At 45.9% G+C, this 16,319-nt stretch overlaps 1 protein-coding gene across 1 annotated transcript in view; it reads right to left on the bottom strand.

The window, feature by feature from the left end:
- Positions 1-15,986, bottom strand: part of LOC147611891 (enhancer of polycomb-like protein 1) — a 54,983-nt gene extending 38,997 nt beyond the window's left edge. The window contains exons 1-3 of the mRNA XM_086783762.1: positions 14,737-15,986; positions 14,321-14,450; positions 14,043-14,145 (exon numbers count right to left, since the gene is read on the bottom strand). Coding sequence (XP_086639888.1) covers positions 14,043-14,145; positions 14,321-14,450; positions 14,737-14,886 — 383 coding nt within the window. The 5' untranslated portion in view covers positions 14,887-15,986. The remainder of the gene's footprint in view (positions 1-14,042; positions 14,146-14,320; positions 14,451-14,736) is intronic.
- Between the last annotated feature and the right edge of the window lie 333 nt (positions 15,987-16,319).

Here is a 16,319-nt window from a genome sequence, read left to right as displayed (position 1 = left end):
GATGCTCAAAGTGGGCACGAATTCGCCCATCGAGAAAGACCGAATCCACCCAGGCACGGCTATAAGCATGACGAACCTCCTAACAAAGAAGATACCTATAATCACGGGTCACGAAGAAGCTGGCGTGGAGAAAGACAAAGAGGTATGCCTCTATCCTGTCCATCTCAAAAGAGATGTCCTACCTCATACTACCGAAACTGTTGAGCTCCATCCTGGGGACACACTTAAATTGTAGTCAGCTAAGCACCCCCGACTCATAAATGACCTGTTGCTTATACAATGCTTAATCTCATAATCGTTCATTCACAAGGAATCCATTCTAGCTTGTTGCTACATGATCTTGGAGGGGGAGTCGCCATAAATACTATGTTGAACCATTTACGGGCACCTATCCATTGCTTCATAGATTTGGACTCCATTGCTTTATAGATTGATCATACATGCTTTTGGTGTCTTCGTCTTTGCTATTTTATGTAAGATTATACTAGCAACTCCTATTAACCCCAAAATGGTTTAACATTCCCCCCTTCATGTTGTCGATTGCGTCCTCGTGACCAAGTAGAAGACTTTGTTGTGGCGATGTTGGTTGATGCTTATGATGTTGCATGAATGTTCAATGGTCATTGTTCCTCTGGAAGGAATGGGGAAGGTTAGTTAGTAAATGATGAAGTTAGTAAACGGGGTGAGGATTTCTGTGCGTGATTGCAATTTTTCTATTCTTTTCTTTTCTTTTCTTTTATTCTCTTCTTCTTCTACTACCTTTTGTTTGGAGCAATCCCAAGTAGATTTACATTTTTCATTTGAAGTTAGCAATAATGCGAAGGCTTGTTACAAATGGAGAAGAAGAGATGGGGGTTTCCAAAGGAACGTTGACATAATCATCAGAACGAGAGAGTGAATCTCAGTGCCTCATTTGATACATTGAAACGATGCAAATGTAGCTTCTTGCATATTGCTTTCCTTGTTTTGCAAGACTTTGTGAATTTATCTTGGAGTAATCTTGAATTGAACATGTCCCTACATTCTTTATCCCATGTGCTTTTTTATTTTTTTATGTAGAGATATATTTCGTGCTCCTACAAGCAAATATACAATGAATGCATTAAGGTGAGTCAAGCACACTCTTGATGTAGCTGCTATAGAAGTCAAATTTATTGGAGAAAAATGAAGAATTCTATTGACTTGTAACGTTAATTGAAAATTTCTTTACCTTCTTGAGAGGAGTGTGAAATTTTATTGTGAACAGGTTATTGTTGAAGGTGTTCGTTGCTGGCGAGGTTTAAATAGGTGTCGCTAAGGACAACCTATTGTGCTTGCACCATTTTAAGGGAACGGTCATACCATTTACCAGGCTTTCACGCACCATGACCTCCCATCCAAAAATGTACCTAGAAGAATGTCAATGACAAGGGTACCGTGCATATAGACTTGCATTTTTCCACCAGTGGGGTGAGTATTTGTGTTTACTCACTAAGCAATTGCTATTGTAATTAGCCAATTGAAAGAAAAATGGTAAGCCAATGAGCTTACCCATTGATGTGATTGGCTATTGATAACAACATGTGCTTTTGCACGAAGTATTGCAACCATTGTAACTCATTAGCATCTTTTCAATGTGACCCGAAGGTATGAATGAAGCATGGTGGTAGGGGTGAATCCCAAATAATTTTTTTTCGATTTTTTTTTGTTCTTTTTTCTTCTTTTCCTTTTTTTCCTTCTTTTTTTTGTGTTTTGTTTTGTTGCAATGCATTCCAGTGATCTACATGCTTGTGTAATGACCTGAAGGGTTTCCTCTGGCAGTGACTCCCTAAGTGGATCAGCAAATAGTTTGAATTGTGCCATTAAGGGTTTAACTGACTTTGTTGTGGTAGGTGTAATTGTTAAAGTTGAGGCTTTGACGGGGAGCTCTTCAAACGATGCATCTCATGAGATGACTTGCTACATAGCATTGTTGTTCAGAGTGCAAGCAGGTTCTTGTGGCTTCTCCGTGTTTGTTGTTGCTTTGGCCACCACACCTTTTGAATCGTGGGTGTGCTTCTTCTTGCCACAGACATCGATAGCAACGCTATTCTTTCTTTGATGGCTTTAGGCACCGAGATGATGGAAACCATCACAATACCCTTGAGCAATAAGTAGGTGTGTACGCATCCATTTTTAACGGACTTTACAATAAGGGCGTTGGTGTCTTCGTTGTCGAGGTTGCTTCCTTTGTGCAAGTGGAGGGGATCTTGTGGATTGCTTTGGGATGCACACATTTTCATCACCTTCATAGAATTCTTGCACTTGCAAAAAAAATTTGGAAACCCATAATTAATGAATTGAAAAAAGATTTTGTTGGACACTTTTGGGTTTATGATGTGAAAGAGGTTAACAAGTATTTTGCTTTCAAGGCTTTTGAGATTTACGTTCTAACCGTTGCCTTGAGTGCTAGCAGCCTTGGTTGGTGAGGTAGCCAAATCGGATTGCCACCTTTATAGTAGCCTTGAGCTAGTTATTTAGCCTACTCGGATTGCCACCTTTATAGTAACCTTGAGCTCGTAATAACTGCTTCTCTACCCACCTTTTGATACCATGAAAATATGTTGATATTGACTTATGAGGTGGATATACCTTCTTTTGTGGGATAAGGTTTCGTACCCTTCTTGGTATTGGCTTGCAATGGAGCAGTGATAATTGTTGGTTTGGGCACCATCAATGATGAGGCTTGGGTCTTCATGTCGAAAATATCTCCATACACATGCTTTTTTGAGAAGCACAAACTATTATTTTGAATGGCGTGTACTCACGTTAGTTCACCCTTGTTGCCCCCCCTATGCACGTGTGAGCCTGTTGCTGTACGGCCAGCTGTATGAACAACTGTATGGCCAGTCATACACCTCCCCATCACTTGCATGCATGGCAGATAGTGTTGTACAGTAGACAAAAGCATATCCAGGCAAAAACCATCCACTGCCACTTTCTCTCTTCTCCACATCTCTCCTGACAATCGCCCTTCATGCATGCATTAGCGTTAAATCCCACCCTCTTGTCGTCCAATCAACACGAGTTGCTGCTGTTACAGCCATCTGCACCAAGTACAATTCCAGAAAGCAACATAAGCTCCCATGCATAAACACACATAGGATTCAGCTTTCTGCAGAATTCAGCCAGCCCTCTATTTGCACAGCAAAACAGTCCTAACCCTCGTTCACTTATGGACAATCCAAGGCCTCAAAATTCTCCCAACACCACACGCATGTAGACCTGTCAGAAAACAAGTAAACACAAGCAGATATAGCCAAACAGCTCCTGCTTTTTTCCTTGGATAAAGAGCAGTAAAACACTGCTCTCTCCACACATCCAACCATGCGATCTTCTCTCTGTTCCCATGCTTCACCACTTTCTGTTTGAGGTGTCCCAACAAGTAACTCCCTTCAGGAGTTATTCATCCTCCAAGCCAGCAGGTCTGGATCTGATAACAATGTAAGGACCACAAAACTGGAAACCCAGGTAGGGCTAGAAGTAACCCTCATCAAATCTGAATCGATGACCGCAATAGATTGTCGCTAGCGACTCGCCTCCCAACCATTCCAAAGCCACCCCCGAGCCTAAGGTCTGTTTGCCACGAGTCAGCCAGGCCAAGACAGCCATGCCCTTGCGTCCCTTACCACCGGCGTGCCTGCCCACCTGCAACTACTTTGGCCTAGAGGTCCTACTCGTCCAAGGGGGGGGCTCCTCCGTTGCGAGGGATCCTCATCAATAATCATCAGTGAGCTCAAACACACTTATATGGTAATAACCCTACTATAATTGGCCCTTTGCTTTATTAATGAGCTTTTAGCCGTATTTATCCCCTGGCTTAGTTTTAATTGACTAAGCCAATTCAGACCTCATCCTTGCTAGCCCTTAGCCCTATGGACGGGTCCTATTGGCCCTGCCACAAGCTAAGCCCTAACCCTAACCAGGGTTAGCTTATCCCTTAACCTTGGGTTATTCTAGCCCTAGTTAACACTGGTCCAATGCCCAATTTGCGACGTAACACTCCCCCACCTCATAGTGGATGGTTTACTTGCGTTCGGGTGTACAGACATTGTCACACCCACTATAAGTAACCTTGGAGAGCAATCCGAAGTGGAGAGGAAGCACCAAGAGACTCCCATTTTGTCCAACACAAGCCTCTACTCCAATCACTTCTCCTTCCTAGAGCCCCAATGGCTATGATGCAATCCGTTCTACAGTCACTACTTCCTACCATACAACCCAAGCCTCAAGTGTATTCAAAAGAGCTACGGCACCGACGTGCCATGGAGATAGGACAGTTGTGAACTTACCTCACAGCCAAAGCCGAGCAATTACGAGCTACCCCCACAACCAAATCCAAGTGACCACAGCATTCCCTCGCAACCGAAGTGAAAGAGGCCAAAGAACGACATATCTTGGAGATGGAGACGTTGCGAGGTTTCCTCGCATCCGACCATTAAAACAAGAGCTCCAGAAGGCCAAAGAAGATGAAGAAGAACATCACAGAGAGTGGAAAGACCATCTTAGCACCATGGCAAATCAACAACAACAAGAGTTTGAAGCCAGTACCAAGAGCTCCCCAGCCATCGAGATCACCAGCACTTCAAGAGAAGATCCAATTCAGGAAGTATGATGTAAGTTGGGTGCTAATATTGTACATTCTTGGCTTTCAATAAGTTGATAGTGTTGGAGAATGCACAGGCGGAAGCATAAGCAAGACAAGAGAGAGAGTAGAGAGAGCTTGTGGACAAGATAACCTTTTATATTAGCTTAAAGCTTTACAATGGCAATAGGCCAGCAAGAGATGTTGAACTTGTGCAAGGGAAGTGGATGATTTAGTGAATAATGGGGGAACTCCTTATATAGTCCATGTGTGAGACGACTGCCTCTTGGACTGGCCGACTGGCACAAGACAATAAATAGGAGAAAATTACATAATATACATAAAATGCCCTAAAATAGGTACAATCCCAAATACACTGAGATGCATAAATTCTAACACCCCCTCTGCTTCTCATAGTGTGCAAGAGTCAGAAGAAGATAAGCCGATGAATATGCAACCATGGACCCTCCAGCACCGCGAATACTGAAATCACCTCGGAGAGAGCATCCACCAACCTGTTTCCTCAAAACAAAATGCCACCACGAACAGCAAGGAACTTTGCTTGGCCACGAATTCCCACACAAGTGTGCAGTGAACTCCAAGAATAGATGATGAGTTGCTGGACACACCACGCCCATAATCCCCAACAGTGGATGAAACACATCACGTCCCAAAAAGCCTCGAACAATGAACTCGGAACAGATCCAGTTCATAATCTCTGCTATACAAAAGATAACCATGGCCTTCCAAATGTCTAATGCTTGGAACTCTGAATCACGATCCCCATGCACCAGTAAGTGGAGCTGTAATCAACCCCCTCTCTCGCCCACAAGCCTCCTCTGGCTGGAAGCACATGGGGAAAATTTGTGTGTACTAGAGAAGTACACCATCTGGGTTCTCCTGAGCCGAAAGCGCCTTGGGAGCCCTAGAAGTGGTACTAGAATCTATATCACTATCATGTGTCGTGTCTTTGCCTTTTCTCTCAGATGAAGCCTTGCCCTTGGTCTTATCCTTCTTCTTGGACAAACAATCCTTGGACAAATGTCCTCTCTTCTCGCAAGAGAAGCAGCAACTCCGACCTTTCTTATGAACTAAGAAAAGTGCCTAGTCAGAACTGTTGACTGACACCTTCAACTTACCCTGTGAAACGAGAACGGACTCCTCCTCCAAAAGTAGGGAGCTATGATCATCAAAATCCAACTGAGTGAATGTGACCCAGCACCGCAAAGATCGAGAAATCACATCTAGTCTGGGAGAAGCTTGGTGAGGATAAGTGCAACCAGCTGCGCAGAGGACAAAGCAGCACCCATAGCCAGTAACTGGTCATGGATAACCTTGGCCTTCATGAGGAACGACTGCATGAAACTACCTTCAGGAAATAACAAACCGTAGAGCTGCCCTTGCAAGGTTACTGCCCTCATCGACGAATCTCGAGCAAAGAGATCCTCCAATTTAGACCATACCTGATGAGCACTGGTGAGAGTTTGCACTGCCAGTGAGACCTCCTATGTGATGGTCCGCACAAGCACAGAATGCGCCTTCGAGTCTCGATTCTCCCAGTCTTGTAATTCCGTAACAAATTCATCCTTCTGATCCTGTGTCCACCTCCTAGAGTTTTGAGGACGCTTGGCCTTCCTCTCAGTGCCCTGAACAATATCCACAGACCCTTGTGGATGAACCAAATCTGCATCTGAAGCTTCCAATGGGCATAGTTGGGTCATTTCAACCTGTCATCCTTGTTCGTACAGGGGGGGAGCCATATCCACAACAACAAGAAACACAAATCTGAGCTCTCAAAGACTTCTCTCAAGTGCTTTCCAACGAAGCCAGGCTCCAAAACCAATCAGCCCCCTTTCAAACCTGAGAGAGGAGGAGGCTGGACAGCAGCACAACAGTTCAAGAAACCGCCGGGAACCTCCTACCGGAACGGTAGGGACTCGTGGAGGAAGAAGGAGATGTACAGCCACTTGTCTGCAACTCCACATGCAAGAAACTCACCAACAACGGATGCCAGAGCAGAATTTGCAGCCAAAACTCCAACGCTTGCCTCTGTAGAAGAAAACGCAGCCAAGTACCTGGCCGGCTTGCCTCTGTAGGAGAAAACGCAGCCACCAAACTAGCCAGCAGCAAGTGAAGGGCTGGCTTGACCAGAAAATGCAGCAGTGTATGAAAACGCAGACACTGTTCGGGACTGATCTGCAGCCAAGAGGAGCTAGGGCAGAAAACACAAGGTATCAGGCAGATTTGCAGAAGATGGAGCAGCCTGAACCTAAGCGAGTGATACCATGTTGGAGAATGCATAGGCAGAAGCATAAACAAGACGTGAGAGAGTAGAGAGAGCTTGTGGACAAGATCACCTTTTATATTAGCTTGAAGCTTTACAATGGCAATAGGCCAACAAGAGATGTTGAACTTGTGCAAGGGAAGTGGATGATCTAGTGAATAATGGGGGAGCTCCTTGTACAGTCCATGTGTGAGCTGGCCGACTGGCAATAGACAAATAAATAGGAGAAAATTACATAAAATGCCCTAAAGTAGGTACAACCCCAAATACACTGAGATGCATAAATTCTAACAAATAGTAAGTTGGATGCTAATATTGTACATTCTTGGCTTCATGAGTTCATTGCATATTTTTATGTTGTCACGAAGTCTGACTGGTATGCACCTCATGGGGATGCTAGCATATGGTGGCATGATTGGTTAAGTCAACATACCAATCCTTTGACTGGTGTGGTGGCTTGTGAGTGAGCGGGCTAGGCTTGTGGAGGATCACAAGCCTCGCTTCTTGCCTCCGCAATACCTCAAGCATCTTGAGGATGAGTTTCGGGGCATCCGGCAAGCTTCCCGACCTGTCCTCACCTATCGAAACCAAGTCACTTAGTTAGGTCTTCAATTGCAAAAATCGGATAGGGATAGATTGGGTGCCTTTTTGTATGGATTAGACCAATAGATATAGTGGGATGTCCATGTCTGACATTGACAGCTTCCATGCCGCTTTAGCTTGCTGAGAACATGGAGATGAAGTACAACCATAGCAATCCCAAGCAAGACCAATCTTCCAACCCCAAGTCTACTTCCAATGGGAGTAATAAGCATCATGGGGAAACAAATAAGACCCAATGGAATCCTCCTTGGACCTCTTCCTAATCCTCTGGCACCAATTGTGCCAAGCCAACAAGGGTTCAACCATAGTTGACCCCGGATCAAAAAGCTAGTCAAAGCATTTTAGAAGGGATATTGACCCCTATTGAGGTGCAGCAATACCCATAGTACATAGGTCGGATAGGGAAAAGTTGCGTTACCCTTAAGAGCGATCTTGAGAGAATCCGACTTGAGTGGAAAGGAGACACGTCAAAATATCTTAGGAGGCTCAACTCCAAAAAGCGAGAAGTGGTGAAGGAACCAACAACAAGTGAAAGAGAACCGGCAAAGAGAAGACGATCAACAAAGACAAGAAGAGCACAAGGCCTTCCTCTCGACTCTCAACTAAAGATCTACTCCGAGGCAGGCTAACCCTTTCTCAGAAAAGGTCACCTTTAGTAAGTATGATGGTACACACTTGACCCCTCAGCTTTACATTCGTGGATTCACCATTTTGAAGCTACTTTGCTGTAGTGCAAAAGTCGGATATGGAAAAAGTTGCACTAGCTAACTATCACCTCACACGTGATGCCATTGCGTGGTGGCACATTTCACATGCATCACGCCTGTGAGCGCCACGTGGGCATGCTTCCTACTTACAGATGCCTTCTAGGCAAAACATGTGGCAGAGTATGGCTTGTATGGTGTTGTTTTAGCAACCCAATAGGTGCCATAGGTGCCCAAGACATGCACCAATAGTTGGGACACAAGTTGGGCACACAATATGAATGCAATAAATGACCTTTTGGACAATTTTTTGGGGTCATAAAAGGGTTGGCTGACTCTTAAAATGAGATGTGTGGAGACTCTTAAAATGAAGCATGAAATCCTATAAAAGGGCATTGAAGACTTCATTTTAAGAGTCTCCACACATCTCATTCTTGCACACACAGGTGTTGAAAACATGGTCTAGAAGGTAGTCCTCAATTCCCTCATAAGCATCCCAAGATCATCACGAAGCTGTGAGTCAGCAAGTCAGATTGTATCTTCGGTAGATAGGTATGCATCAGCATGATCTCATCCAAGATCCACGTTCATCATTGTAGACATATCATGTTTTGCAATATATAGTATATTACACAACACAACACAAGCAGTTATGGTTAAAGGAAAGACCAAACTCTTCATGACCCCTTGTCAACCCTTGATTACAAACCCCAAGACGTGTCCATAGAGCTCTAATATGTCATAAGAAGCTAGTTCATAGAAATAATCGTCAATCAAGAGTAACACTCTTCCAATATTTAAAATCTCCTACACAACAAAAAAGTCATTGGAGCCTGCCTACAAACATGCAGCTTTTGGATACTTGGAAAAGAGTCCCTTGAAAAACCATAATGAAATAAATAACCCCCAAAACAATTTGAAAATGGCAAAAAATGAAAACCAAAATGAATCCCAATGATATGCCATTATGCCACGTCATAAGGCCAATTGCACTCAATATAGAACACATACGCTTGAGCAGAATGAAGGTGATAAATGTGCAAGGTTGCTGCACGAGGAAGAGTTGGCAACTTGGCAGATGGTATAGCTGCACTCGATGACAGCACTCACAATCTCTTCATTGACAATTAGGTAGGACATTATCCTCCTAAGGCTACACTTAAAGCTTTAATGTGATGGGACATTCTAACCCATGTCCCAACTTGCCAACTAATGCTTGACACACCGTTGTTAATAACAGTGGAAAGAGTCAGCTGGCAAGTTGGAATGAAGAGTCTCAATGGGGATGGTGTCACAAACCCCTATATTCTAGGGACATGCGGATGCGTGTCCTAGAAACATGCGGATGCATGTATGTATTATACCTGGGCATGTGTATGGATCATATGAGTGGATGCATATGAGTCCAAGGACATGGCAGGACATTTGTGGACTTTCGGGCGGTCCCCGTGTGGATTCCAGCCATGCACACATGGTGTGTTATGATGGCAGGCGGAATATTTTCAAGTACAAGAATGATGATAGGTGGTTCTCCAAGTTTACATGTGCACAATGCATAAATGATGCATGTCATAACTTTATTTTACTTTGTGTGACATTGTCTTGCTGCCTGGACAATGTTTGTTATTTTGGCTTGTGAAGTCCGAGGGACTGGGGACGCCGGGCACCTTGTGGACACATGTGTGCACTCCTGTTTGGGCCTAAAACTGTGGGCTTATGGGTTTTGCAAGTGGTAAGTGCGTCCACACTCAATTTACAGCTTATTTCATTTACCACTAAAGTTTATTGGTTTGCAGGTCCACACTCATTAATAAGTGGCTGGACAACTTATAATGCGTTCGCATTTGGTTGGACCAAAATTAATGAAGTCCGGACAGCTTATGGCCATTTCCCATTTGGTTGGACCTAAACTTCTACAAACAGGAAAAACTCACGAGGCATTGGAAGCTACACACAAATGGAGCACTATGGGCTGGACACCTACCTGGACACCTTATGGGGACACATGTCAGCCTGTATGTGTACCCACCAAGCCCCTTAGGTGGCACTGGAAAAAGGCGCCTCCCTCGAGAGGCCTTTTGGGCTGTTTTATTCATTACTCAACACATTGGAGAGCTGGTTGGAGCTTTGGGAGTTGCTACAGGGCTGGTTGCTTGCTTCCCGGACTCACACAAGCTTGGATAACGATCTCCACACTCTTCTAAAGGGCTGGTTGGTAAATTTCAGACCTGCAATTTCTGGTTATTGCGAGTTTTGGGCTGGTTACAGGTGTCCAAAGTCAACTTGGACAGTACAGGACAGCTCTAGGGACCTCCACAGGGCTGTAGGACCCTTTACAGGTGGAATTCTCGCGATAGAAAGTTCACTCAGAGAGGAGTGGTTCACGCCTATCGAGCTAGTTGCCCCACAGTGGATGGGAGCCTTTACACAGTTGGAGATCCTGATTGCTGTCAGAGCTTGCACTGAGGATGGCAGATGCCTCTACTATGAGATTCAGGATGAGGGCAGACTTCAGAGAGTGGAGGTGGAGTCGCCTTTGGTTGCAGAGTGCACCTTTCAGAGGATACGGGTAGTGGCCGCCGCTTCTCGGAAGTGGCATATTGACCCAGACCCTGCAGATGTGCTCCCGGATTGGCACATATGGGCATATGCAACGCGTCCCTTGGCCCGGCTACAGTGGGACCCTAGGGAGTACAAGTGGCATGATCCTTATGCATCCCTTGAGGCCACAAAGATCACCTTTTTCCAGTATACTGTTCGGCTGGGGCGGCATATTTTGACGGCGAGGAGGATGGTCTCTCCAGCTGCAGCGGGACACTGGCGGCTACAGGGACTCTCACAGGAGTTCCTGGAGGAATTTTGGACCCGGCTCTGGGCTAGTCGACAGGCCCGCAGGATCTCGACTTTCCAGTGGGGCTGGTCGCCCACAGGGGCTCAGCAGTTGGCACCTGGCTTGTCTACAGCGGTCTTCCGGCGGCCTGCGTCCGATGCGGCCACCCTATGGAGACACAGAGACATTGCCTATGGGATTGCCCTCAGGCGCAGCAGATTTGGCTGCGGATGCTGCGTATTCTGGCCCCCCTCTCTCCAGAGGGTATGTTTACGTGGGGTGCCGCTGCTTGGTCGACTTCGTCAGGGCTTGCTATGGGCTATGAGATGGAGCAGGACAGTCGGGCCATCAGATTCATTGGGGGCCAGCCTCGCCTTGTTCCGTCATCGGATTTCTCATCCGCCAGCTGGACACAGGAGAGGGATTTACGATGGGAGCTCCTCAGCAGCCTCACCATCTGGCCTGGAGGGCCCGGTGTTTCAGGGCCTTTGAGGGGAGACTGGAGCCACCAGCAAAGACTGTACGGGGGATTTGGCAAGAGTTGATCCACACCCTGCGAGGACAGTATGACCGCATCCGGGGCGACTCGGATGAGGCGCTCTTGCGGCGCCAGGCCTTTCACACCACCTGGCATAGCGGCCCCTTCTATACCCTACACATGGGATCCCCCCGTTGGCATTACAGGCCACCTATTTGGCTTTTCCCCCCTCCTATCGTATGATTTAGCCCCTCAGTTCTTTGTACTGATGCTTGTACTTTTCAGCACCTAGGGAGAGTCTCCCGAGCTGCCTTGCTTTGTTCACTGCTCTGTTTTTCTTGTGCGCAGGAGAGGATCTTTTGTAGCCCTACGGGCGTTTTTATATAACTAATGAAAGGATCTTTTCTCGGGAAAAAAAAAAGGAACTCCCATCAAGCTTACCACCTGAAAGGGCAGTAGATCATCGTATTGACATGGTCCCAGGTTCTCACCCTGTTAGTATTCCACCTTACAGGATGAGCCAAGCTGAGGAAGATGAGTTGGCCAAACAACTCGAAGATTATTTGAGGATGGACCAGATCCGTCCAAGTAAATCACCTTAGGGTGCACCTGTGTTACTCAGGAGAAAGAAGGACAACACCTGGACAATGTGTATAAATTACAAGAGATTGAACAAGCTGACAATTAAGAACCGTTATCCGCTCCCTAGATCAGATGACCTAATTGACCGGTTAGCCGAAGCGAAGTATTTCACAAAGATAGCCGGTATGGCCATTACGAGTTTCTCGTATTACCTTTTGGGTTAACCAATGCTCCAACCACTTTCCAAACAAATGATGAACGATCTCTTTCGTGAACATTTGGAAAAATTTATGGTTGTGTTCCTGGATGATATTTTAATATATAGTCGTACTCTTGAGGATCACGTTCGACACCTCACAGAATACAAGATCAAGTGGAAGGATCTTGTTAAGGAGGACGCTACATAGGAGACATTGACTACCCTTTAGAGGTATTACCCTGGCTTTTTAGTGAGCTGAGGAGTGAGCTCTTAGAGGAAGGGGAGTATGTTATGTGCACAGTGTGTATCTACCGTGTGCTACACGCACACAAGACTAGCTTTGAGGTTTGGGGAAGCTTGGAGCTAGGCAGACTGATTGGCGAGCTGAGTTAGGGATAAACTAACGGGCGGACACCCAAGTATGGACAAGCGGGCGCCCAAGTGTGGACGCCCGATGACCGGCCAAGAGTCTATAAAAGGGTGGCCAAGGTTAGTCATTAGTTCATAGAGTCTCGCGTGTCTTTGTGAGAGCTCTATGGTCAGGAGCCTGGATCTAGTGCAAACGTGCACCTGCTTTATGCAACCGAGACCGGCAACAGTCTCGTGGCCTGCAAGGGTAGCTTCGTGGCAGTATAGGACGTCACGAGGTAGAGATTGGTTGGTACGTCCATCTAGTTAGCTTAGCTCGTGGCTCGGTGGGGACAGCCAAGACTTGTGGGCTTGCCCACGGCTGTCAAGGTTGGGAGGTGAGTCAAGCCTGCACCCCCTTCACGTTGCTTGGTTTGTTTTGCAGGTTTCGAGTCTTGTACCAAGAGCGTTCTACGAGGTGATCCTATGGGGATTTGACACCCACCAGCCATGGGATGGGGTGGAAGGGCTGTAGGCCAGCCCTAGGGCCCCTGGACAAGGGGCCAACAGGGCATCCAGCCCTTAGAGGGCTATAGGCCAGGTGTGGGGCAGGCCACAGAGGCTGCCCAGCAGCCAGAAACACAGCGCATGGTGGCCAGCACCCATTTATGTGATGCGCAGATTTTTCTAGCATTTTATGCTGATATTTCAGGTCATGAGGCTTATTATAAACAGCCGCCTAGTTTTAGACAACCGACCAGCACCCTGGAGGGGTATAAATACCCATAGCATATATTCAGGCCATTCATCTCATATTTCACCACGTGCTGAAGCTGATCAAAGGGCCAAACAGCCAAGGATAAGCTAACGCAAAAAGGGTGAAGAATTGAAGTCATGGGCAGAGGATTCTCCTCAGCCAAGAAGGTTCAGGTTCAGTCTTTTATTTCAGTTTTGCATCATTCTAATAAAAGCAAATACACCATTCGTGGTGGGGGCCCTACAGAGGGTATTCGGGACCCAATATTGTGTCCTCTTTTCCTTCTCTCTCTCTCTATTTTTCTGCACATCTACATTCAGTTTTGTGCGTTAATTTTCGTCTCAACAAGTGTGCTGATTTCTGAGCATTGAAGTCACCGATCTTCCCCGAAGCTTCCGCATGTTACAACTATATCCACATGCTAGCAAAGAGTGGCAACATCTAACATAATGTATCTCACCATTGACCATTGCATCTTGCTCAGTCATGGGTACACAAAACAATATCTAGGCCTAGGCCATCCCTGTCATGGCATATACACAAATATAAAACCTTACTTTGCCAACACTTTGTTTATTATGGTCTCATCATGCACCACCAACCATATCCTCATCAACCCTCTGCTTTTAGTACCTACTGGTCCATATATAATACCTCTCAGGTGACAAGATGTCTCTCTCCCTGTTGAACTGCTGCAACCAATCGTCATCTTCATTGTCAAGATCATATTCTGCACATTCTGTGATCTCACTCCTTGCTGCACACAAATATGAATGAGTGTTACTAAAAAGAAATCAACTTTCTATCTGTCTGAATTGTAAAAGCAGATGTACACTTCAGTTAATGCCAAGCAAGCAACCTGCAGTACTCAAAATTCACAAGAAAAGCATGCAATCAAAGTTGCAACTTTAGGAAAGCCTCAGAGAGCATACATCCCCGACCACGCACATAGGAGGAAGGCTGCAAGAAAGTGCGTAGATAGTCCCTCTCATATGAGTCCACAACAATGAACTGTGGTGTGGGAATTTCTCCAGCTCTGCGCTTTGATGGGGGTGCTGGCACCTGTACAAATTGACATTGCATTATGCACCGCCCTCTACAGGACAGAAAAAGTGAAGTAGACCATCTGTCTCTTTCTCGAGGCAGGGGGGCGCTTCACTTGTAAACAAAAACTTAAGCAATGTCTCTTTGTATGACAACTCCAATGCATGTGTTCACATATGCACTTGATAAGCACTTACACTGAGGCAATGATGACCTCGGGTTCCCATAGAAACCACTCAAACCACTCACACGAGTCATTTGAAATGTTTACATCCATGATGCTCTATGTAAGAGAAAACCTTACCGGCTCAATGTCAGAATATCCAATGGCATTGCCATGCAGAGAAAACCGAGATACAGCTGAGGCTTCATCACTGTCTAAATCCTTCACAGACTTTACAATGGGAAGCTTTTTGTGGATGTCCAGCGGCCGGGGCCTGAATGGCCTACTCATGTCCTCTCATTACCCTACAAAAACCCTTCTCAGCAGGGCTCATCCCAACGTGCCTCTGCTTCAAAAATGAAGTTTTTCACATCAAAACAAGCACACATTTGGAATATGTCGCTGTTGTTCATTCAGATGTCAGATGGTTGTAATGCATCACAATAGCCAAAGCTACATCCAATTGCGCTGACTTTGGACATGTAATTCTGGTTCAATATTTCAGCTTTACTGTTTCAATGTGTGATGCATTACAATATTCCAAGACCGCATTGCTACATACACTAAACGTTACGTCAGGGATGCTCATTCGCTGCATTTCCACATTCTCTTCACACACTGCGAGCTGCAGCTAACCCTCGTTTTAAAAAATGCAAGTTCGAGGTCCCCAGTCGCCTGTCGAATTAGGGTTTGGGATTTCCTGAAGCTCAAATGGCATACCAGCCTACGCCTGAAAACCCTAATCCTTGGAACGCTGAGCCGAGGTAGGAAACCGCATGTAAAACTTTCACCTTGGCAGACTCGAGCACCCTGTAGCAAATGGCTAGGCAACGGGGCAGCTCGCTGAAACCGTAGCCTGCACAGAAAAACTTATCTGTGTGTACAGCTCGAAAAACGTGAAACCTGAGCGTCAACTGAGATGGCCGTAGTACCGCTGTCGTCGCCGCGATGTAAAACCCTAGTCGCGGAAAAACCCTAATTATCAGAAACAAAACTCTAATCGCGTGTTGGGTTGGGGGGGGGGAAGGGGGGCAAGATGAAAAAAGGAAGAGTCGGGAAAAGCCAGGGTTTCTCCCCGCGCGCTAGGGTAGGGCTAGCACAGCACAGAGCGAGGGTATGAAAAACGAGGGGGAAATAAAAAAAGCAAAAGGGCACCCATGAAAAAAAAAAAAAAAAAAACACATCACTGTGTAGGCAACGACGGGGAAAGCAAAGATCTGGGGCAAAAACAGGGAAGCCGAGAAAAGGATGGATCGAGGTTGGCTATGGCGGGGCCGAGGGGTAGGGTTCGCAGAGATGAAGGGTTCTTGAGAGAAAAGCAGCAGGAAAGCACAGTCAAACCTTGCATGCAAGCATGCAGAGAGAAAACGTATATACGACAACGTACATACGGTGCCCGTATTGGCAAAGGGGTAAAATGGAGCATACGAAGTTTGAAATTGAACGGTTACTTTGGACCGTATCTCACGGGTGTAGAATTCAATATTAGTACGTATTCGGAGGCTATACAACTTTTAAAAATGCAAACATGGGGGCCAAGGCATGACCTCACTAGCAATGACCAAGGTGGATCTTATTTTTATTCACACCAGGAAGTATGAAAGAACACTAAGTGGCATTGCTCTATGTGGGTGAAGTTGATACAAAGCAACTGAATACCTCTCCTCTGCATGTCGCCAAAGACAAAGCTGTTTGAACAGAGTCAAATTGACTAAAAGGAAGGT

Source organism: Cibotium barometz, chromosome 46 (genome assembly GCF_041138505.1).
Source record: "Cibotium barometz isolate CiBa-2024 chromosome 46, ASM4113850v1, whole genome shotgun sequence".
Lineage (NCBI taxonomy): Eukaryota > Viridiplantae > Streptophyta > Polypodiopsida > Cyatheales > Cibotiaceae > Cibotium > Cibotium barometz.
The sequence above is the reverse complement of the archived record's forward strand: the minus strand, read 5'-3'. Positions and strand labels throughout refer to the sequence as shown.